This window comes from Pagrus pagrus (genome assembly GCF_965226575.1).
Source record: "Pagrus pagrus genome assembly, chromosome: 9".
NCBI classification, from domain to species: Eukaryota; Metazoa; Chordata; class Actinopteri; order Spariformes; family Sparidae; genus Pagrus; species Pagrus pagrus.
The window spans coordinates 7,271,806-7,294,911 of record NC_140193.1 but is presented as its reverse complement, the minus strand read 5'-3'; the positions used below and the strand labels follow the sequence as shown (position 1 = coordinate 7,294,911).

Here is a 23,106-nt window from a genome sequence, read left to right as displayed (position 1 = left end):
ACATGCGCACAAGAGCAGGCTGCAATTATCACCTGACATGTGAGTCCAAAGTTACCCTGGCCGTATCACACAGCTGCAATAAAACACTGAAGCTTGCACAGCTGGGATGTGATATCGATCTTAATTGTGTAACGATGCAATAAGAGGAAAACAGAATCCCTTTAAATAGCTTGTCTATCAGCGGATAATATCAGTCCATCCTTTACACGCCACAATGAAGTATCTATTGTGGGCTGTGTTTCTGTATGGGTTTTGTCTGTATGGTTGCCGGAGCAATGAGGACTTCATGCTTGTTGCGGGCCCTCTGAGAGGTTCAGACAGTGCGGCGAATGATGCCTTTGACTGCAGTCATCCCATTCCTCCAGGCTCATGGCAGTACTTTGCGTCTCTCCAGAGCAGAGGGGTGACCCACGTCAAAGTCCCGCTGTCATGGACTCAACTCCTACCTACAGGCCGGTCCAGTCAGCCCCAGCAGGCTGTGGTCGCCTGTTACCAGACTCTCCTAAAACAGCTGCTGGACTCAGGCCTCCAGCCTCTGGTCGTCCTTCATGGATCCACAGTGCCAGAAGCTCTGAGATCAAAATATGGAGGCTGGGAGAGCCAGGAGCTGAAAGAGATGTTTCAGCAGTATGCCGAGTTTGCCTTCCAGAAGTTTGGAGCAATGGCACACTCCTGGGTGACACTGAGTGACTTGGACGGTGTTCTGCACGATGGGCAGCCTGCAGGTGTTGCCATTCGTCTGCAAAATATCCTTGAACTCAACAAGAAGATTTACCAGCTCTTCCATCAACGGTTTACTGACAGAGGTAAGAAAGACTGATAGAAAGATTGAGAGATTGACAGGATTGGACACTTGCAACTTTTAATAGTTAAATAGAACAAGAAGTATTTGTTGCCAGCTTTAATTATCTAAAATATCATGTAATCATTATTATATTAGGCAAAATGTCGTCTTTTAAGTGTGTCCTGAGGAATAACTTATAAAAGTTAATACTTTATAACCAGCTGATAATCTTTTTTTTGTATCTGAAGCCCTTCACCCCTTGATTTATGGCACAGATTACGTGTATATTATCATGCCTAACTCAAGGACCAATCCCAGAGAAATCAATAAAATTATCTATGCACGCATTTGACTGCACAGCTGTAGTTTTGAATTGTTACAGTAGGAAAAGCACAGGCGTTATGAATAACATTAAACAAGACTCCCAGTCAGCCATTACAGTGTGACAGTTTGTAAAATACAAAGACCCAGATACTGAAGCATCATTCATTTTATTTTCTATACCTGTGCTTTGTCAAATAATCCTAAATGAACTGAAAAAATGTACTAAAGTCTGCAACATATTCTGCAACTGGTGGAAGTTTAGTGTGTACACAAATGTTCCTTAATGTACGCTGTGTTAAGAGTGCCTTTCTACTTCCATGTTCACAGGGAAACGTCTGTCAGTCGGGTTGAGAGCGAGTGATGTTGCAATTCTTCCCCAGATCAAAGCTGCAACTACAGTAAGATGAATCTTCTACTCTCTTATGTTAATGTCAAACTTCATTGTTCTTTATTTCTCAGAGTTCAGGTGCTTTTTGCTAATAAGCTCCAAATGAAAAACATTTGAAATAAATAGTAAATTAACATAAAAAGAAATGGTTCGTCATTTTCACCATTGTGGATGTTGTCAAATAAGAAGTTTGGGGTTTTTTGGGGTTCCCAGTTACCCTTTAATTTCAACTTTCTGTGGCTGAACTGCTGTGTGTTCTGGATCAATGTTTTTCTGAAAATTTCAACCTTGTCAAAATCAAACCCAGGTTAAGTGCGTTCATTTACCATTCTGCTCGTACCTTTCCTTTATACTGTGCATTTTAAAAGCCTACCTCACATTAATGATGTCATGAAACCAATTACCTCTTCAAATGATTAGTCTGCTTTACTTGGTAATTTTGAGGTAATCAGTTTCCTTGATTTTGCTAAAGTAAAGTCACTTTGTCAGGTTTTACAGTATAGTCTTATCAAATTTCACATAATTAAAATTATACTTTAAAATGGGTTCCTTCATAACATATTACCTAACATATTAATTTTTTTTATGTCAGTTCTTTTACTGACTCTTGGTGTCTTTCCTGCCAAGTTTCCACAGAGTGATGGTCATCAAGGCAAGGCCCTGGTGGTGCTTTATTTTCCATATTTAATTCTGCATGCTCCAAGGTCTATTGTCTATTATAAAATATTTTATGCCCTCCTTATCTTAACTCTTTGATAATAAGTGCTCAAAGATTACATGTCAGCAACTTTGTTGTCCGTGTCTGTCTCTGACAAACAATCCTCCCAAAACGACAGAGTTTGGATCAGTAATCTACTACTTTGTTACTAACAATCAGTAATCTATACACAAAGGTTACAATGCCAGAATTTTGAACTTCGACAAAATGCTATTGTCAAAAAAAACATACATACCTCTTTAAACACCATGGAAAAAGGAAAAACATTCTAGTCCCACAAAATAGGATCATTTATTTCACATCACACATAATTTGGACATCTCTGCAGCTAGATCAGTTTTTTGTAGCAGATGTGAATGCGGATATCACATCATTTTAAACAGGTGGCATTTTAAAAGTATTGAAGTATCGATGCCGCTGACAATGTTAGTAGTAATGTTAGTTTTTTTTTAGTATGTGCTTTTCCAGTTTGCAGGGTTTCTGTTTACAATCTAAAGGCAGGCAATTCAGGTTCTTTTGAAACGTTCTAGTGCCATAACCATGTTTCTATTACTCACACATGTGCATGTATTATTTCTGGACTGTCAACCTGTCCGAGGCGCTTCCTCGTTCTAACTCTAGCGCCTGCTGTCACCTTGTATAACATCCACCTGGGATATTCTCCTGCCGCTATGACCATAGATAAAGACACAGAAAGCATAATAAGGATATAGTGTCAGAATTTTTACGTTGAATGTGCGGCTATGACTTAAACTTAGGATAGAGACATGAGTGTGATAACATACTGTGCTGTGTGTCTGTTTTGAGCAGATGGATTTCTTGTCTGTACACATTGATTATAACTGTGCCTCTGCAGTCAACTTTGCAAAGGAGCTGAGCAGCCTACAGGTACAGTAAACCTTAAAAAGTGTTTCTTTTCACTTTACGTTTCATATTTTGTATTTTGATTACACTGCAGCCACATGCATATTATGTAATGTTGCAGATGTCCAGTGGGAATTTGCCTATCCTGATATACCAGATGACTGCTGATGGTTGTTCCCAGGATCAGTTCCAGCTCCTTGGCAATTTGATACTAGGTAAATGTCATTACAGCCGACTTAAAGATACAATATATAGAAATTCTGCATTAAAATGTCAAAAATGTCTTGTTGAGTTGTGTATTTATATTAACCCAAATGTTTCTAACAAGATTCAAACCCAGAGAAATCCACAAGTTTACTCAAGATAACATTGCATTTGATGGGGTCACTTCCGGGATAATAAAGTCTGCGAATGAGACTTAACTTAACTAAAATAAAACTTTAAAACATTATCTCATCACTGAACACTTTTGTTTGAGTCACAGAGATTTTCATCAGCGGTGGTGGTAGTTTAATTAAACAGTTGATGCACATGATGGAACATTTGTGTTTATCTGAGTGACAGATTTACAGCCATTCTTCTTTGTTTTCAAAGAGCAAGCAGATAATGACAAGGCATCAAGGCTACCCTGTTGTAAAAATGTAGTATTGTAAACTTTTATAGTACAATAATGATGGGAGTGTTATCATATGGCACTGATTAGTGTAAATTATTCTTATCAAATATTGATACTTTAGGATTGCCAGACTTGTCGGCTGCCAACTTTTCTCACAAATAGGACCTTTAAGGTGCAATACATCTACTACTTCCTAAAATATTAACTTTATTAAATTGAATATTTTCAATCGTGATAACATTATGGCTCTAAGGATGGCAACGTTGGTCTGTTGGTCAGTCCGCCATTTGGGTCCAAAATAAAATATCCTGTCAACTTTTTGTCATATGGATAAATGTATGGCTGTAGACCCTCAATCTTGTTTTATATAACAAAAAATACGGTATCTCTTTACTTACGCATGTTTTGTTTCTGTTGATTATACTGTTTGTCTGTCAATAACTTTGTCTTTCATTTATTACAGTCTTGAAAAACGATGACGTAAATATTATGGGATGCGATGTGGTGAATGTGTTGGGCACGCTGGACATGGAGGACATCTCAACCAGGTAATAGTTTATCTCGGTGAAATGGACGGTTTCATATGTAATGACAGATTTCTCATGTGTGTTTACATTGTTCAATTTATCTTTTCCCACAGTCATGATATTCCAGACTTCAATGTGATTGCAGCATTTAGAAACACTTATCAGAGTGTGTGGGATAAGTTTGGGGCCCAGACGACAACAGAACGAGATCTTTTCTTAAATGAATCATTCCCCTCTGGCTTCCAGTGGGCCACCTCCAGTGAGTCCTTCAAGGTTGAAGGAGGCTGGTTAGAAGGTGGTAAGGGAGAGACCATCTGGGACCGTTTTGGCCATGAAAACAAGGTTTTTGACAATCAGACAGCCGATTTAGCTTGTGACAGTTACCACAAGGTGGATTATGATGTCTATCTGCTGCGAGGTCTTCATGCCAACACCTACCAGTTTTCCATCTCCTGGGCCCGTATTTTCCCCTCAGGCTTCAGGGACAGCCATTCAGAGAAAGGGGCTCTGTACTATGACAAGCTGATCGATGCCCTCATTGATTCTGGCATACAACCTGTTGTCACTCTCTACCACTGGGATCTGCCCCAGGCACTCCAGGACAATGGTGGATGGACCAGCGCTCCCATTGTTGAGGCCTTCAAAGACTACGCAGACTTCTGCTTCTCCAGGTTTGGAGACAGGGTCAAGACCTGGAACACATTCAGCAGCCCCTGGGTGGTGAGCCATGCTGGGTATGGCACTGGTGAGCATCCCCCTGGAGTGAAAGACTATGTGGTTGCCTCCTATCAGGTGAGAGCAATGGTCTAACCATAATGTAGACATGCACTGCATCATTGTCATTCTTATCTTCTTAACACAACCATTTATTTTGGATTTGCAGGCCACTCACAATATGCTCAAGGCCCATGCTGAGGCCTGGCATGTCTACAATGACAAGTACAGGAAGACACAGGGAGGGGAAGTAGGCATTGCACTGAACTCAGACTGGGCTGAGCCTATGGACCCCTCCAGACCTGAAGACATAGCGGCTGCAGATCGCTACCTGCAGTTCATGCTGGGCTGGTTTGCACATCCTATATTTGTGGATGGAGATTATCCTGCAACACTCAAGACTCAGATAGAGCAGAAAATAAATGAGTGCCCCCTCTCTGTGCCTGCAAGACTTCCAGTTTTCACCCCTGAAGAGAGCCAGAGGATACAAGGAACAGCAGACTTTTTTGGATTAAACCACTATACCTCCCGGGTGGTCAACAGCAGTGATGGTGGCTGCACCCCTGGTCCTCAGGGGGTGGGTGACTTCCAGGCACACGTTGACCCTTCATGGTCCTCGACAGCTTCTGACTGGATCTATTCTGCACCTTGGGGTCTCCGGAGGCTTCTAAACTACATTTCCACAGAATACTTGACTGTTACTAAACTGCCTATCCATATAACTGGGAATGGTGTGCCGACTGAGTACAGTGGGGACACTCTCAATGATGTCCAACGAGTAGAGTACATGAAGAGTTACATCAATGAGGCCCTGAAAGGTTAGTTTCTGTAATTTCTCTAGTAGGAAACCATCTTTAACACAATGTTGAAACAATTTCAACTTTAATGTGTTGTTGTGTGTGTCCATTTTGTAGCAATCTCCGAAGATGGAGTGCATGTGCAGCGATTCACAGTGCAGTCACTCATGGATGGATTTGAGGGACAACAAGGCTACAGCCAAAGGTTTGGTCTCCACCATGTCAACTTTGAAGATCCAGACAGACCTAGAACCCCGAAGCAATCTGCATATTTCTACTCTCACGTTATCAAGCAAAATGGATTTGGTTCAAACAAAGGTCCTGCTATTAAAGGAGAAGTGATGCAACTTAACCGCCGTCTAACTACTTTATCACCTTCAGAGGTTCCATCTAAATCAAAGGTTGTCTGGGAGAAGTTCTCACACCAGTCAAAATTCCAGAGAAAAATGTACCACTATGGCACTTTCCCACAAGGATTCAGTTGGGGAGTATCGTCTTCTGCTTACCAGATTGAAGGAGGCTGGAACGCTGATGGGAAGGGTCCAAGCGTCTGGGATACATTCACCCACAAACCTGGCAGTATTCCTGCTAATGCAAATGGAGATGTGGCCTGTGACAGCTATAACAGACTTGAAGAAGACCTCTACATGCTTCGAGCTCTGAAGGTGAAGTCATACAGATTCTCTTTGTCCTGGCCCAGGATCTTTCCTGACGGTCGGCGTGCCTCCCTGAACCAGAAAGGTGTTGACTACTACAACAGACTCATTGATAGCCTCATGGGGTACAACATCACTCCCATAGTGACACTCTACCACTGGGACCTCCCTCAAGCTTTGCAAGACCTTGGTGGCTGGGAAAATGTAGACATGATTGACATTTTTAATGAGTTTTGTGACTTTTGCTTTGCCACCTTTGGAGACCGAGTGAAATTTTGGATGACCATTAACCAGCCTCACACAATTGCCTGGTCAGGATATGGACTTGGAAAGATCCCACCAAATGTTAAGAATCCAGGAGTTGCACCATACAGAGTTGCACACAACCTTCTAAAAGCACACGCCAAGGCTTACCACACATATGATGATAAGTATCGCAAAACCCAAGGAGGTCTAGTGTCCATCGCCCTCAATGCTGATTGGTTTGAACCTAAAGATGTAAACGTTCTCCGTGAAGTGGTGGCTGCTGACCGCGCTCTGCAGTTTCAACTGGGTTGGTTTGCACACCCCATTTTCAAGAATGGTGACTATCCTGATGCAATGAAATGGCAAGTTGGAAACAAAAGTGAGCTCCAAGGTCTTCCAGAGACAAGACTACCTTCCTTCACCGAAGAAGAAAAGAACTATATCAAGGGAACTGCTGACATGTTCTGTGTAAATCATTATACTACAAAGATTGCACAGCATGCTACACGAAGGCTTAACCCTCAATCCTATGAATTTGACCAGGACATGACAGAAGCAGAGGAAACAGATTCACCTACTACTGCCATCAGTAATCAGAGAGCTGTAGCATGGGGTTTGAGAAGACTCCTCAACTGGATCAAAGAGGAATATGGAGATCCAGAGATTTACATAACTAAGAATGGAGTAGCTACAGAAGTTCAGACAACTTGGGATGACACTTCCAGAGTATTTTATTACAAGACCTACATTGATGAGGCTTTAAAAGGTACACTGACAAAAAAACGTTTCCCAAAAGAAATATTAATTGTTGCCTTGATGATTTATTTGTGTTTGTATGTTTCAATAACAGCTTATGACCTTGATGCTGTGAAGGTGAAAGGATACATAGCAGCGTCTCTCATGGATTCTTTTGAGTGGCTCGAGGGGTACAAGGTTGGATTTGGGTTGCACCATGTGGATTTCACCAACCCCCAACGGCCAAGGACGCCCAAATACTCAGCTCATTTCTACTACCAAATCATGAAAGACAATGGTTTCCCTACACCAGATGATGAGAAGCCTCTTTATGGACGTTTCCGCAAAGGTTTTATTTGGAGTACTGCAACAGCATCATACCAGGTAACTGCTTTGATTAAACAACTTTATTATATTATAGCTAGATCAGGGAACACATATTTTCCACACTTTGCCTATGTAAATCTCTCTTTTACATTTACTCTCTCCAGATTGAAGGCGGATGGAGAGCAGATGGAAAAGGTCTCAGCATCTGGGACACGTTTGCTCACACTCCTCTCCGAGTGTTCAATGATGACAATGGGGACATAGCCTGCGACAGTTACCACAAAGTAGACGAGGATGTTGCTATATTGAGGCAACTTAAGGTGACCCATTATCGTTTCTCCATATCCTGGCCGAGGGTGCTTCCTAAAGGCACCACCGACTACATTAATGAGGCTGGACTCAACTACTACAATAGACTGGTGGATGCACTGCTTGCGGCAAACATCCAACCTCATGTACGTGGTAATTTTTGTCAAATTTCTCAAAAAAAAACTGCAATGGAATCTGATGGAACTTATTTAGTAAATATTTTTCTCGTTTTTCTTTGCTATCAGGTCACTCTCTACCACTGGGACCTTCCACAAGCTCTGCAGGATATTAAAGGCTGGGAGAACGACACTATCATTTTCAAATTCAGGGATTATGCTGACTTCATCTTTAGCCGTCTTGGCGACAGAGTGAAATTTTGGATCACCATCAATGAGCCCTACAATATAGCGAATGTAGGCCATGGGTATGGCGCTGCTGCCCCAGGTATGCTTTCACATTATAATCTACCTCACACATAATGTCTGCTTGCTTGTTTGGTAAGAAAAAAATGAATTTTATCAAAACAATTATTGCTCTGCCATTTATTTTGTCATTCTGTAAGTCCCACCAAGTTATAAAATAAAGATTATAATCTGTAAACCAATCCTGAATCTTGGCTGTTCCAAACCACAGTGACAAGAATCATATTGCCTAACAAACTAAGAAACTGTCTCTTACTCTTTGTGTGTCCAGGGATCAGTTTCCGACCAGGCACTCTTCCCTACATTGTGGGTCACAACTTGCTTAAAGCTCACGCCGAGGCCTGGCATCTCTACAATGACAAGTACCGGGCCACACAGAAGGGAATTATCTCCATCACCATCAACTCTGACTGGTCAGAGCCCAGAAATCCCTATAAGCAGGAGGACATCGATGCTGCCAAACGTGTGGTGCAGGTACTTTTTAAAAAAAAAGGAAATTACTTTAGGCGTGGTACTGTTTGCAGATTCTTGTTTTGTGTGCACATTCCTTTAAAGGTCCCATATTGAGGAAAGTGAGATCTTGTTTCCTTTCTTTTCTGGTTATAAAGGCGATGCTATGTAAATAGTGTACAAGTATCAAAATGCTCAGTCCAGAAAGAAATGCACACCACCCATATTCTGAAGCTGTGTCTTTAAACGAGCCGTCAGGACTTCCGTGAAGTTGTGATATCACAAGTATACAGTCACAACCCTCAGTCAGAAGTCTTTGCAAGCATGCAGTAGCAGCTATTCTCCTCCTGTCATTTTTTTAAGTGGCCTAATTTGTTAAATCAGCTACTGTAGTTGCTTGTAAAGTCCACTGACTTGCAAAACTAGATTGGAAGTTGGGAATACCCAACTCGGAAATATCGACTTCCGTCTCGCAGTGGAATGCAGCGTTAAAACACCGGCAGAGCAGAGGTGGAAACATGGTGGGTGGTGCCTTCTCAGGCCTGTGAGAGCTGACCTATCAGAGCAGACTAGGCTTTTCGGGACAGGGCCCTTAAAGAGACAAGCACTAAAACAGGTGCTGCAGCAATGGATAGTATGACAAAAATGTGTTGTTTTTTTTTTACATTAAAGCATATAAACATCAAGCATGACTCAGAAAATGATCGTAATATGGGACCTTTAACATTTTACAATAGACATGTGGAGCAGTAATTTGAATTAAGGTGCCGTTGTGTGTCTTCTTGTGCAGTTCTACATTGGCTGGTTTGCCCATCCTGTATTTAATGGAGACTACAGTGACATGATGAAGACAATCATTCGGGAGCGAAGCTTAGCTGCTGGCCTGGCTAAATCTCGGTATTAAAAAAACTGACATTAAGGGTCCTCTTTGTAAGAAAGTTGATTTTTGTGTCTCATTCCCAGCTCGTCAAATATTGACACTTTGGGATTGTAGGCTGGGTTGGTCGTAATCCCGAATCGTTAGTATTTGTAGAGTTTTGGAATGAGACTCAGAAATCAACTTTATTACAAAGTGGACCTCTAAAGTCTGAAAGTTAAAAAGGAAAATGTAAAATTGTTTTACATTTAAAGGGTGAATTTAATTAATTCAATATAATCTCTCCAGGCTTCCAGAGTTCACTCCTGAGGAGATAAATAGGATTAAGGGAACCTATGATTATTTTGGGTTCAACCATTACACCACTGTACTGGCATTCCCCGTGGAGTATGGAAATCTTCAGCACTATGATGCCGATAGGTAAGGTAGTACCAACACTCCCGTAACCAAGTGAAAGAAGCAAATCATCCATAATCACACGGTGATCAGCTGAGAATTAATTTTCGACTTCATTTCATGCTCTATTTGAACCTTCATTTTTTGATTTGATCTTCTCAGAGGTGCAGGAACAATCGCTGATCGTACCTGGCTGGATTCAGGTTCATCCTGGCTGAAGGTCTCACCGTTTGGATTCCGGAGGATATTAAACTTCATTAAGAACGAATATGGAAATCCACCTATTATCATCACAGAAAATGGCATTTCAGAGCGGGGGTCTATTGACCTAGATGACTTCCATAGGAGCTACTACTATGAAAAATACCTCAACCAGGTGCTGAAAGGTATCAAACCAACCTTCATTCTTTATTTTAATAGACTATTTATTATTTAGTCATAATAATTTACAATATCTCATGTAAAGTATTTGCATGCAGTATAATAATACATAATATTTCTGTTGTTTCTTGTTCAAACTGTGATACTGAACTTCTAATGTGTTTATTTTCTCCTCCCAGCTTATTTGCTAGATGGTGTGGATATCCATGGCTACACAGCTTGGTCACTCATGGACAATCTCGAGTGGGCCACTGGCTTTTCAGAGAGATTCGGCCTCTTCTATGTCAATCACTCAGACCCTAACCTGTCTCGAGTGGCCAAAGCTTCTGTTGCCAGCTACTCCACCATCATCAAGTGTAACGGGTTCCCCGACCCTGCCTTGGGACCGGATGAGTGCATGAACACCGAGCCTGAAGGTAAGTTGGTGCAAAGTCACTCCTGTTATGACTGATGAACGTGAAGATCTCATAAGCCTACAGATGTTAAGTGCACAGTACCTAAAATGTATTGGGTATAAACACTGACCCATAGTTAATAGTACTTTTGTCAAGACCTTGTTTGAACAGTGCAGCATTTTAAAGATAGATGAGAAGACGCCACTCTCAAATGTGTTTGTTTAAAGTAAAGCTGGAGCCTGCAGATGGTTAGCTTAGCTTATAATAAAGACTGAAAGCAGAGGTAAAATTAAAAGTTAAACGGACTCTTATAAAAAAAAAATCAGCAGCATTAAAACGTTCTATCTTGAATAAAGGTATATAACGTGTTAAAGGGACAGTTCACCCCAAAATCAAAAATACAAATTTTGCCTCTTACTTGTATCGTGCTCTTTATCCATCTAGATTGTTTTAGCATGAGTTTTGGAGATATCAGCGAGAGATGTCTGCCTTCCCTCAAATAAAATGGAACGTGGTTATTCCACGCGAGTTCCCCTTTAAGACGTTAAAAAAACAATTTGGCCTAGATCTACAGTTACTGTCAGCAACCTGTTCAAAATTATTATGATAACCTCTGTGTTTTGTCTACAGCAACAATCGCACCTCCTCCTGTGAGCAATGACACTGTGAGCTTCCTGGGTCTGAGGCTAACTGTCGGTGATGCTGAGACTGGACTCACCACCACATTCGCTCTCCTGATTGTTGCAGTGTTTGCAGTAATTTGTACATTGGTTTGCTTAATTAGGGCAAAGAAATCGAGAAAACAGAAAAACTACGCTTAATCTATAGACATGAAGGTAAATTTGTAATTGCAATATGATTGTATGATTTGATAAACTTCCTGTATGTTAATAAAGTTGGAGATCAAATATTTAAGACATTCATTGCTGACTATAAAAATCAAATATCTTGTGCTGCGGCTGATTCTGTTTTTCCATTTACCCAGTAATGTGTGCACTATTTTGTTCTCATGTCTATGATTAAAAAAACCTACAATTTGCTCATGATCTGTGTTATTTGATTTGCTGCAACCATATCGTTCAATAAGACCTGGTGATTTGTTTGTGGTAGTGCTCGAAATGTAAAAAACACATTCATGAACATCATTAAGGGAGTAAAAATACAGAATATTTTCTGGTTACAGCTGCAATATGAACACTCAAACATCGCCCTCCACTGAGATCATGCCAAATAAACCCCCTGCAACCCCTGTTTTTTTAGCTTCACATGAAGCATTACCATGTCTAATAACTTAATCGAGTGCTCTTAGATACTGTTCCTTTAATTATATGACAGGAATAATCTGCACTTACATTGTGAAACAAAAGATGTTGCACCATGCATGAAGTACTGACTTGCAGGATCAGACATCTGTTGTTACTCAATAATGACACGTGCAGTGTGTCCTATTTCTTCTGATCAGTGATGAATTTCTTCATGTTAGAAAAGTCAATTTAGGTGACACATTTTCGGGGCAGCAGCGCTGTAATTTAGCCCTGGGTTAAAGGAGTGATGCCTGGAAGAAAAATCCCCTGTATTTTAGTATTAACACTGTAGGAACCTCCCATTACCACTAGAGGTCACTGTAGGCTTATGCTGATCCTGCTGCACACTTGGTTTGAGAGGACATTCAGACAACTTCAGTAACCATTGACAAATCATATGAAGTAAACAATATCATGTTATCTGACTAACGTAATATCTCCTAATTGCATTTGAAAGATTTGACATATGCTGATTAGTGTTTAATGCCGTTTTAGCAAAGTTTATAGGCTCAATGTAAGGTAGTAATGTATAAAGTGTTTTATTGCAGGGTTTAACATGTACATTTGTATAAACTGATTTTTTTAAAATTCCAAATGAAGTTTACCGTTTCATCATTTTGTACAATTAATTATATTGTTAAATTGTAAAATATCCTTCCTCTGTTCAGTGATGGAATGTAACTAAGTACATTTACTATGACTTAAATTTTCTGTATTTCCATTTTCTGCTACTTTATACTTCCACTCCTCTACATGTTAGAGAAAAATACTGTACTTTTACTCCACTACATTTATCTGATAACTTAAGTTGCTAGTTTGCAGATTACAGGCAGCAGAGCCACAGTTCGAGAGGTTGACCTGCAGTATACAGTGTATACGTAAATATGTGTATAATTTACTTTTGATACTGAAGTACGGGGGACGTTCTCTTCATACGGGTGACTTTCACTTCATATTTTAACACAATTTCTTTACTTTTACCCAGGTATGACTTTTGGGGACTCTATACAACACTGTCTCCGTTACATATCTTGGTCACATGTGTTTAATGTGCCCGTTTGAGGGATGATTGCAAAAGTGTGTGCATATTGGCATGTTTTGTTCCCCAATATCGGTATTGGGACTCCCCCCAAAAAATGTCATACATCCTGAACAGATCATCATTTGTTCAGTTTAACTAAACCTACTTTAAGTTGAACTTGGTATGACACCAACTTTTGAACCCTTTGTATAACCAGTTTAGCCGAACCAAGTCAATGTGAGACAGCAACATTAGAAAATTCTCCAAGTTCAACTTCTTAGAAGATACAAAGCTTTCTCTATGCAAGTCTGTGAAAACAAAATAAAACAAGGTAATAATCAGCTGCTGACTTTGCCCTCTAGATGTGATGTTGCAGCTGCTTATACAACCAAAATGGACATGTTTACTACCTCAAGTTAGGAATAAAACCAGACTTCCACTTCAAAAACAGGTCTTTGTTGAAAAAATTTATTTTAAAAACTAACCACAAAAGTACTATCAATACAAAAAGTATAAAAAGTACAAAAAGCATTGCTCAAAAATAACTTGAGATGACAATATCCGAGCACTAATGGCACTGTGGGTATGATTCAGAATACAAAAGATGGCATCTTAGTAGAGCGCATTCAAGGCATTGAATTCACATTGAAATGATTTACACGAGTTTACAACCCTCATTAAGACTCTGGAGCAGTGACAACACTGACCCAGACATCAGCACTTTCAGAAATGTAACATGACAGACGGCTTTATCCCTCATTTAACCAACAGATGGGATTAAATTTGGGGAACATTTGCTGGTCAAAACAATGTAAATAATAAATCTAAGCTGCAGGTTATTAAAAAGTTATTATTAAACTTGTACCAAACCATCTTCAGAATGCAACATGGATTGAATCGGGCTTCGGGGGAGCTAAGACAGCAGTGAATGTCATTCTTTTAAAGTAAGCCACAGTGACAGAGCCTCTTGTTCAATACCACAATACTCATAACTAATACAAAAATAAAGAACAGTATCAAATACACGTTTAAACATTACACAAGACAATATCAAGAGTTACATGTTTTTTTTTCAAGCATTACCCAGGTTTGTTTATTCCTTTGGACAAAGGCACCCCAAGTGTGTTCCAGTTCCCGTCGAGGCACCAGGCTCGGGAATGTTGACTGGTGCGGTGCCAACAACTGAAAGCGACCTTTGTATGAAAATTAACACCTTAATAAAAAAAGTCTTCATCAGCATGACAATAACTCCAGTACCTTTCTTTTATGAGTGGTGCCTTGTCTGTTTTTGTTCTTGCATCCACAAGCACTCGCTCGCTGATTCACTTCCTCACAAAAAGTACAAACTCTTACACTTAAAAACACGCTTTTGTTCTCGCACTACGACTGGCTTGGCCTTACCTTAACAAAATGCCATAAAACAGAGTTCCAGTTTAGGTCTAAGGCAAACTTGAGATGCACTCACTGTGAGCTTCCATCAGAGGACAAACTCTTAAAAATGACTAATAGATCTAAAGTCTCGTAATAAAAATATTAAAACATAAAAAGAATAGCTGCCCTGAGGGAGAAGTACATGTTAACCGTTCGGTAGTTTGTAAGCACTTTGGATCTTCAGACAGGCTGGTGTCTCAAGTATTGCTGGGTTGAGACGACCACTCTCCTCCTCCACCTCCTTTGACTTGATGCTCGACCATGACTGGCCGTAACACTGGAAGGCTTGGGCTGACTTCATCCACCTCAAGCAAATTAATGTCACACGCTCACACACACACACTCTCACTCACTCTCACTTTGATTCCCTTATGTCCGCTCACTGATCCTGATGTGAATTTAATCCTTTAACGTCAGCTGTGCTGTTGAGAACCTATGCACGGAGACCTGTGGACAGAGAGAGACGTCGACGTCAGTGAAGCCCTTTGTTTTGATCACAGTTAAAGAATACAAATAAAAAAGGTCTGAAGTCTCACCTTTCTCACATGTACTGCTCTGCTTCTCCTGGGCAAAGTTTAGTCTGTTTTGCTCAACAGCGGTGCCGTTGGACTCTGGGCTGCTGCTGCGCGACGGGCTGCTCTCCTCATTCTGGTAAGCCAGATCCAGATGCTGCTGGGCCAGTTTTAGGTGTCTGCGCAGCCTCTCCAGCTCCCGTGATGAAGCCTCGTCCCCGAACGACTCGCGGCCCGAGTCTCCAAGGTTGTCCCTGAAACCCATTTTCCCCGATGGGTCCTTCTTCAGGGCTGTGTGGTAGCCTGGAGGCGCGGACGGCTGGCGGCAGATGGAAGACCTCTGGCTGGCCAGAGCCGGGTGACGGGGGGTGGGAGGCCGAGGTCGTGGTGCGCAAAAGCAGTCCCGAATGCCGCTGATACCGAGGTGAAGGATCTCCAGCATGGTGAAGAGCAGACACAGGGCGCTCACACCGTACATGATGAGCAGGAAGATGGTTTTCTCCGTAGGACGCGAGACGAAGCAGTCCACTGTGTGCGGGCAAGGAGAGCGCGTGCATACATACGACGGAACGACTTCCAGCCCGTAGAGGATGTACTGTCCAAACAGGAACGAGGCCTCAAAGATGGCACGAGAAAACAGCTGAAACACGTAGACTTTCATCAGGCCATCCCGCTTGATGCGACGGCGTCCATCGTGCTTTTTGCTTGGCTTCTCCACAGTTTCCTTGTCTTTCTCTGGCTCAATCTCCTCCAGGATCATCGGGTCCTCCTCCCCGTTATCCTCCGCCTCCTCGTAGTCCCGGTTGGCTCCCCGGCTCACTATCGGCATCCTCTTCCTGGCCCTTGGCCGGTAGTCATCGTCCTCCATGCGGGCGATCTTGTGCATAGCAAAGCCAAGATACATGATGGTGGGGGTGGTGATCATAATCACCTGAAACACCCAGAAGCGAATGTGCGATAGCGGCGCGAACGCATCGTAGCACACATTCTCGCAACCAGGTTGCTGCGTGTTACACACAAATTTACTCTGTTCATCATAGTAGATCGACTCGCCTCCTACGGCCGTCAGCACGATGCGGAAGACTATTAGGAGGGTGAGCCAGATTTTGCCCACGAAGGTGGAGTGGTTGGAAATCTCGTCCAACAGACGAGTGAGGAAGCTCCAGCTCATCTTGAATCTGGAAAAGGAAAGGAAAGACAAATGTGTTACTCAAATGATACTTTTAAAATCACTGACAATAAAAAGGAGAACATGCAGTATTATTTAGACAATTACAAGGCACAATAACAAATCAAAAGAACTGAACTTGATCGAGGTGCCAGCTTAGACCAAAATACAGTCGACTTCAGATTGAGACATCATATTTCACAGAGATCTTAAACACCACTCATTTCAATAACTCAATCAATTTTATAATTATATTTGGTTTGTCCCATTTTATAATCATTTCCCTTGACTGCTTGGGAATTTGCACAAAACAGCCACAGGGTGGTGTCGTTGTGCAACTATTGCAATGCCGAGACATCCAAGACCAGATCTCAGTGCTCTGACAACAGGCAAGCTCAGGCCAAGATCCCCGAGACGGTCTCAGTAGATGCCATCACCCAATCATGTAACCTCAAGTTCTGAGCTCTGGTTCAGAGACAAAGCATTCAAGTCAGTTAAAACTTCTGACTAAATGTCTTAAATTACCAGCAGACATATACATATACTTGTATTCAGGGCTCAACAACCTTAAAAGAAGCGGTTGCCAGGGTTAAACTTTTGGTTCCCAGCACTGAATATACCGTTGCCATGTCTTAGTCACCTTACATTTTGCGTAATCAAGATACTATGCGGCTACATGTTAGAGCCTTTACAGATGTTGAATCATCTTTGGAGCCTCAACCTAATTATGTTGCATCACTTAGTGTAATCTTCCATCCAGCTCAAAGATGTTTGGGTATTTTGCCCCCCACCACCAGACTTCACAAATTTCCTTTTTCATTCAGGTTGATGTTTCTTTGTCATTTATATACATTTCATAGATTAATACATTTATATACATCATCTAGATGAGTTAGTCGGACTTTTCACCTCACCATCTTACAACTGAAATTTGCTTCGCCACTGTGTGGGGATGCACAGTTTGTGGTTTGGTGGCAAGAACTGGGTGCCAATTTCACAAAATGGTTGCAAAATGCAACCTGGCAACCGTTATGGTATTCTATAATCTATTAACCAATAGCCTGAACTAGGATTACCACAATTTCAATATTTCCTTTCCTGTGTTTCCTGTTTAATGCAAGACCAAGGCTCTCTTAATATGAAACTTAAGGGTGTCCAGCACAGCGCTCAGCTGTACAGTGTATGTAACTCCCACTTCAACATTTTCAATATTCTGGAAACCTCGGTCACATTTAATCGCTGATAGTTGCGGTTTACTAATATGAGTAAAGTGGCCGAAACAAAGTAAAAGAGCTGATAGTGGAAACCCTAAAGAGGTAATGAAGAGCTGCTGTGGTTTCACACCATGTGTGACCAACCTCATAACCAACTTCTGCTGAGTAATTATCTGCTTCTATAAACCACCAGGCCTGCAGCAAGTAGGTTAGCTTCAAAAGAGTGTTTATTGTGACTTGGACAAGATTACACCATTCAGACTCTCAGCTTCAGACCCATTTCATTACTTTCATTCTGTCTTTATTCTTAAAAGGACTGTTAGAAGCAAACAGCAGAGTCTTAATCGGGGATTCCTTCTAGTAGCAGCTGCAGTTCTCGCAGCATTTCACCACATCAAACGGGTATCAAGGAGGCAATCTTTAATTCTGGGAATTCTTGCCCTTCCGTTGCACAAGATGGGACACGTATTCCCAACAATACATCTTTACTGGTAGTCTGGTTCAATCTTCTAATCTCTTAATCCTCCTGCCTGGCCAGTCAATGTGGTAGATGTCAAAAACCAAAACCAACTATGCTTTATACACAAAATAGACTAAGGGTTATGCAAAAACTATGCAGTAAAGACACAAATTATTGACCCAAGTGTAATTTTTAATCATTAAGTTGCAATCCTAGAAAGGGAGCAAAGAACATGCTTAAACCAAATTATGAGCCACATTGTGAATTTAAATCCAGATGAAGTCCAATGAATTTAACTTCAACCCACCAACTGCACCATCAATCTTAATATTAAAGCAATGTTTTCCTCTTTTAAAGGAACACTTGGGTGTAAATATTTGGCTTTGGGGGTCCTCCTGAGAAAATGTAATATTTTTCAAAAAGCAAAAAGATATAATAACAGTACAAAATCCAGATGCGAAATTGCATGTGTGTACAAAAAGTTGGAAAAGTTAGAGTGCATAATAAATAAACAAATGCACAAAAAGCTTAATGATAAAAACGTGCGTGCCTCGAGACAGCTATACACCAGCACTATTAAATCCTGGCACAACAAACATATGGCATGCTTACTGGCTCACCAATGCTGATGAGATTAACTCCTGAGAGACTAAAACTTGTAATCAAATGACAGGACATTTTTCGATACACAGGAGTATTGAGAAAAATTCAGCCAGTGCCACAAAAGTTCGATAGCCTGCCCTTTATTCGGCGGGTGGTGCCCAAACTGGCTTGGGTGACTCATCTAACCCTTATAATGGTACGGAAAAATACTGTATAAAAAAGGCAGTGTTCAACTCTGTAATGCACATGGAAGCAGACAGTGCAGACGGGGTCTGGACATGAAGACATCTTCAGTCAGTCCCAGGTCTTGGATGAAGTCTTATTTATAGTGTTCATATTCAGACCAGATAATAGGTCTTCTAAGTGTTTCTTCTTATTTTCTAAAGATCTACGAGGGCTCTTTAATCCCAAATGCAATTAATGTGGTCAACCAGCTACAGTAAACTTAAATATGAGTGTATGATGGACATCATGGGTATGAATGCCCACGACTGTGGTCAAATTGAGAGATCTTTGGTTCGTCAATGTCAGACAATCCCGTAACAGACTAGTGTCATCACAGATGACACATCACTTCCAACATGCTCCATGGAGATGCCTAGTAAGACCAGTTTCTACTGGGCGACTCCCAGGGTGTGAATGGGAGCGCTGTATGGATATGACGTCCGGCGCTAAACTTAGAGGAAACCATCCTTAGATAAATTAAGAGTTGGAATAAAACACATGTTTCCATTGTGCAGAAGCAGCTCTGAGAACAATCTAAAGAATGTTCAGCTGTAAGAGACTGCTCACTTTCATGATTGATCCTGTATCTGCTCTGTCAGACTCTTTGAGGAGATCATTGATTATTTTTTTTTTGTCTGTGGTGATTAAGAGTTCAAATTCTGCTTGTAATCTGTGTGTGTACATGCAAAAAGAGAGGGAGAGGAGATAGCATGAGAATATCTACCAGTTTATGGAATTGATTGAACGCATTGTCTCAACCAGGAATGTAAATACGCAGTGAAACACATTTCTAATAGTCCGCAAAAGGTCCCCTTCTTAGTTCTCTGTTGAGTCACTGCTTTTATGATGTTTGCCTATTTACTCCTCACAGTGACTGCAGTTGTCATTAACCTTCATCTGTGGCTTTCTGCAGTGCTGCGTGCCTGCTCCTGCATCCTGCGCTTACACCTGTACAACAGCGTGACGCCTATAGATAACTGACAAGCCTCTACTCAGTGGTAGTATGTAGTTTCAAACCAGAATGTTTTGCATGAACTCAATGACTATACGTGGGAAATCAAAGGTCGTGAGCCGCCTATCAGTTACCCTGAATTAAAGCTACAATGCTCTCCTGTCAGGCTGCGAGAGACGCGTAAATAATAGAAGTCAACGGCACACATCGCTGCTCGTAATCTAGGTTAACGGTTTGGATTTGCCCCCAGCTACTGTCACAGCCGACATCCATGTCGAAGGAAAACCACTGCTGCACATGCAGGCGCCTGCGAGTGAGGGAGTGTGTGCCAAAGCCCTGCAGAGATGCAGCTAATCAAACAAAACACAATCTAGACTTGAAGCTGAAATCTTAATTAACCAGTCGTGTGTGTTGTGCTGTGATGTTTTCTAGGCTGCCTATTTCTGACAGTGCAAACAAGGTCAATCAATCCTGAGATGTCACAGACGATCTGTGGTGATGTTCCAACATTTTAGTGAAATGAACAACAAAATTGGTAGATAAAAACCTCAGCTAGCTCTTTTAAGTCAATGGCGGACTCAAACAAACGGCAGGTTGAGTGTGCATGCTGTGTTTGGACTCCACTTAACCACAACATATAACTTTATGATGTGAAATTATAGGGTAGGTTTTGCCAGCTGGTCAGTTGAAGACACCTTTCCTTCAGTAAGACAGCTGAGAATACAGAAGACGCTATTTAAACATAATTTTGAGGAGTTTTCCAGGCACTGAGGGCCACAGTGTGTGGACAGCATGAACATACAATGAGAACTGGATACAACACGAGAGGTGGAGCCCTGTTCATTCCTATGAAAGCTGCTCAGTGGTGCATGAAGCCAAAAAAAGGTCGAATTACCCAGATCTTCTACCGAGAGTTTTGCCAGCTAACTTCCGGGTTAGCCCCCGGCTTAACTTGAATAGAAATAATATTATTCAATCTTGCAGCTCATAGATTTTCCAAATGTTATCTGACCAAACAAGACATTGTGTGGGCGTTGTGGCGCTAACCCCTTGGTGGAAAGTTACAGCTTTCAGCTTTACACCTGCAGGGTGAAACTTCTGTCGCCCCCTTCAGGCCTCGAGAGTAACTCCACAATCACTGCAAATGTGTTTCGAATGCCAAACTTCTTTTTAATGTGGAGCATCAGAAAATGTTCACACATCAACGCTCTATAATTTCAAAACGTGGGGCGTTTCATGTCGTAGAACAAAACATGAAAAATCTCTCAACACTCATTTAAACAAAAAACCCATTTAAACACAACTCATTTACTTTTAAAGACCAGGGAAATTTTTTGGCAAGACTTTAGTGACGTCTCATCCAGATAATATCTTGGATTATAGGATTTTTGCTGGGAGTTTGAGGTATTTGTTAGTCTTCGGCTGCACGTACTACCTCAAACAGACTGTAGGCTTTTTGATGGTGACATCTAGAAGCTTGTGTATTCCCAGATAAGATGCTGCTCTGGTCAGAAAATCTAACTTTTAACTGTATAAAACTTGATGTCCCACATCTACTGAGGTGGAGTATTCCTATATACACACACAACACTCAAAATCAGTGGGAGAAACTGGGATATTTTAGTGTTTCACTTGTTTATTCTGTCACATATCTGAATTTTTGTTTTACGACACATTACATCTCACTTTCATTGCACATATGCACCCACATCCCTGACTGTTTTTTTTTTTTTTTAGTAATGCATCTGTGGCACTTCAGTGAGGGGGAAAAAAACAGCCTGCTTCCAAGTCTGAAGCAAAGTAAAGCAGCAGAGATTCAGCGGTGGCTGAGCCCTGCTGCTGAACAGAGGGGCTTTTGTGGCTCTCACATCTGGGAGACTAGTTATGGATCTCCCTCCTCCTTTAACCCCAAAGCCCTGACGCTCAGAGGCCCCGAGCTCGGGCAGGAAAAGACTAGAAGAACCAGCATATGAGTCAAAATGAGGAGTCACCAACGTTGAAACTCACATTTTTTATCTGGCCTTCCTATGACTAAGCTGGACACACGCACGTTGTTGTGTCTGGTGCTGGAAAAAAAACATAAAAACGTGAACTTGAGACATGAAAGAAGACGCACGGCTCGGCTGTGTCAGATTCCTCTAATTGTTTGAGGACTATAATGTGAAATAGAAAACTAATCCACTTAGCACGAGGAGCACGAGAGGGAAGAAGGGGAGAAAAAAAAATTCCTCCTCGTGCCAAGCGGGACAACGTCACCGCGGCGGCGCTGCGCATGCTCCCCAAACCACAAACTGACGGTTTCTTGAGATAACGGAGGAAACGTTTACGCCACATCTTTAATTAAAAACACCTTAACTTTTGTTTTAGCTTGTAAACTTGTCGGTGCAGCCGAGCTTTGCCTCTGAATGTGTGGGTTTATTTCACCCCGGGTGGAGGGGCAGCTGAGAGGGGGGAAAAAAAACATCCGTGCGCGCTCCTCCATCACCAAATCCAGTCGACACAGCCAAGATGCCCGATAAAATTGCCAAAATACTCCGCATGCCGGCTGCGTTACACAGGACTGATGGCGCAAATGTGCGCCAGATTAACGCAAATCACAATCAGCGCCGCACAATGCGCCTAATCCGTCCAGGACTGCGTTAATTAGCGCCAGCCCGTGCGCGTAAACTTAAGTTAGCCTCCAAACAATACATCCACACAGCCTGCCTCTGTGAACACACGTTATAAGAAGCGTTTAAATGATATTACACGCTTTAAAAACAACACACACACCCTCAAGTTGAAGCTCTAACTTCAGCTAAATAAAACCAGAAAAGCTGCGTGATGCTGCGTTACCACGATTTGTTTGTGCGGGTTCATTTACCTTCAGTTGTGATGTTAAAGGTCCTCTGCTTTGTCCTCCGGACGTCTCCTCGAAGTCTTTCTCCTTCGTTTTCTCTTGGTTAAAAAAACAAAAGCCCTCCCGCCTCATCTAATATCAAGCCATCCAGTTTTCCTTCCCTTCGCGAGGAGCCCTTCTCCAGCCGTGTGTTGTGCTGCGGGGTGAGGACAAAGAATGATATTCCCAAATCCCCCCCTCTTTTCTCCTCCCCGTTTCAGCCGGGCACCCCACCCCCTGTCTGCGCAGAGTGCAGGAAAACGGATCAACTGCCAGCATTCCTGATGCAATCCTTGCTCCGTCTTAACTTTACCCTGGACTCAACGGGGAGAATAACTTGGGAGTCCAAAAAGTATAGCCCAAAAGTCAGATAAGAATATATATAGTTACTGGAAAATAAAAACATGCTACT

General features: G+C 41.7%; 2 protein-coding genes across 2 annotated transcripts; one reads left to right on the top strand and one right to left on the bottom strand.

Annotated features, from left to right (window-relative positions):
* Positions 1 to 214: 214 nt before the first annotated feature.
* On the top strand, positions 215 to 11,878 carry LOC311262870 (lactase/phlorizin hydrolase-like; the record flags this gene model as incomplete). Its single annotated transcript, XM_084362621.1, has 17 exons — positions 215 to 806; positions 1,436 to 1,506; positions 3,022 to 3,102; positions 3,200 to 3,293; positions 4,158 to 4,242; positions 4,335 to 5,013; positions 5,105 to 5,753; positions 5,850 to 7,400; positions 7,485 to 7,753; positions 7,861 to 8,151; positions 8,251 to 8,449; positions 8,699 to 8,901; positions 9,668 to 9,774; positions 10,043 to 10,174; positions 10,313 to 10,536; positions 10,711 to 10,947; positions 11,557 to 11,878. 17 exons carry the CDS (start codon positions 215 to 217, stop codon positions 11,745 to 11,747), a joined length of 5,655 nt encoding a protein of 1,884 aa, XP_084218747.1. The 3' UTR covers positions 11,748 to 11,878.
* Positions 11,879 to 13,703: 1,825 nt separating this feature from the next.
* gjc4b (gap junction protein gamma 4b) lies at positions 13,704 to 22,864 on the bottom strand. The gene is made up of 3 exons (XM_084362282.1): positions 22,680 to 22,864; positions 15,219 to 16,372; positions 13,704 to 15,129 (listed from the first exon to the last, which is right to left on the bottom strand). Exons 2-3 carry the CDS (start codon positions 16,363 to 16,365, stop codon positions 15,116 to 15,118), a joined length of 1,161 nt encoding a protein of 386 aa, XP_084218408.1. The 5' UTR covers positions 16,366 to 16,372; positions 22,680 to 22,864; the 3' UTR covers positions 13,704 to 15,115.
* Positions 22,865 to 23,106: the final 242 nt, after the last annotated feature.

Coding starts and splice junctions, on each gene's coding strand:
- gjc4b (XM_084362282.1), bottom strand. CDS start 16,365: ATGAGCTGGAGCTTCCTCACTCGTCTGTTGGACGAGATTTCCAACCAC.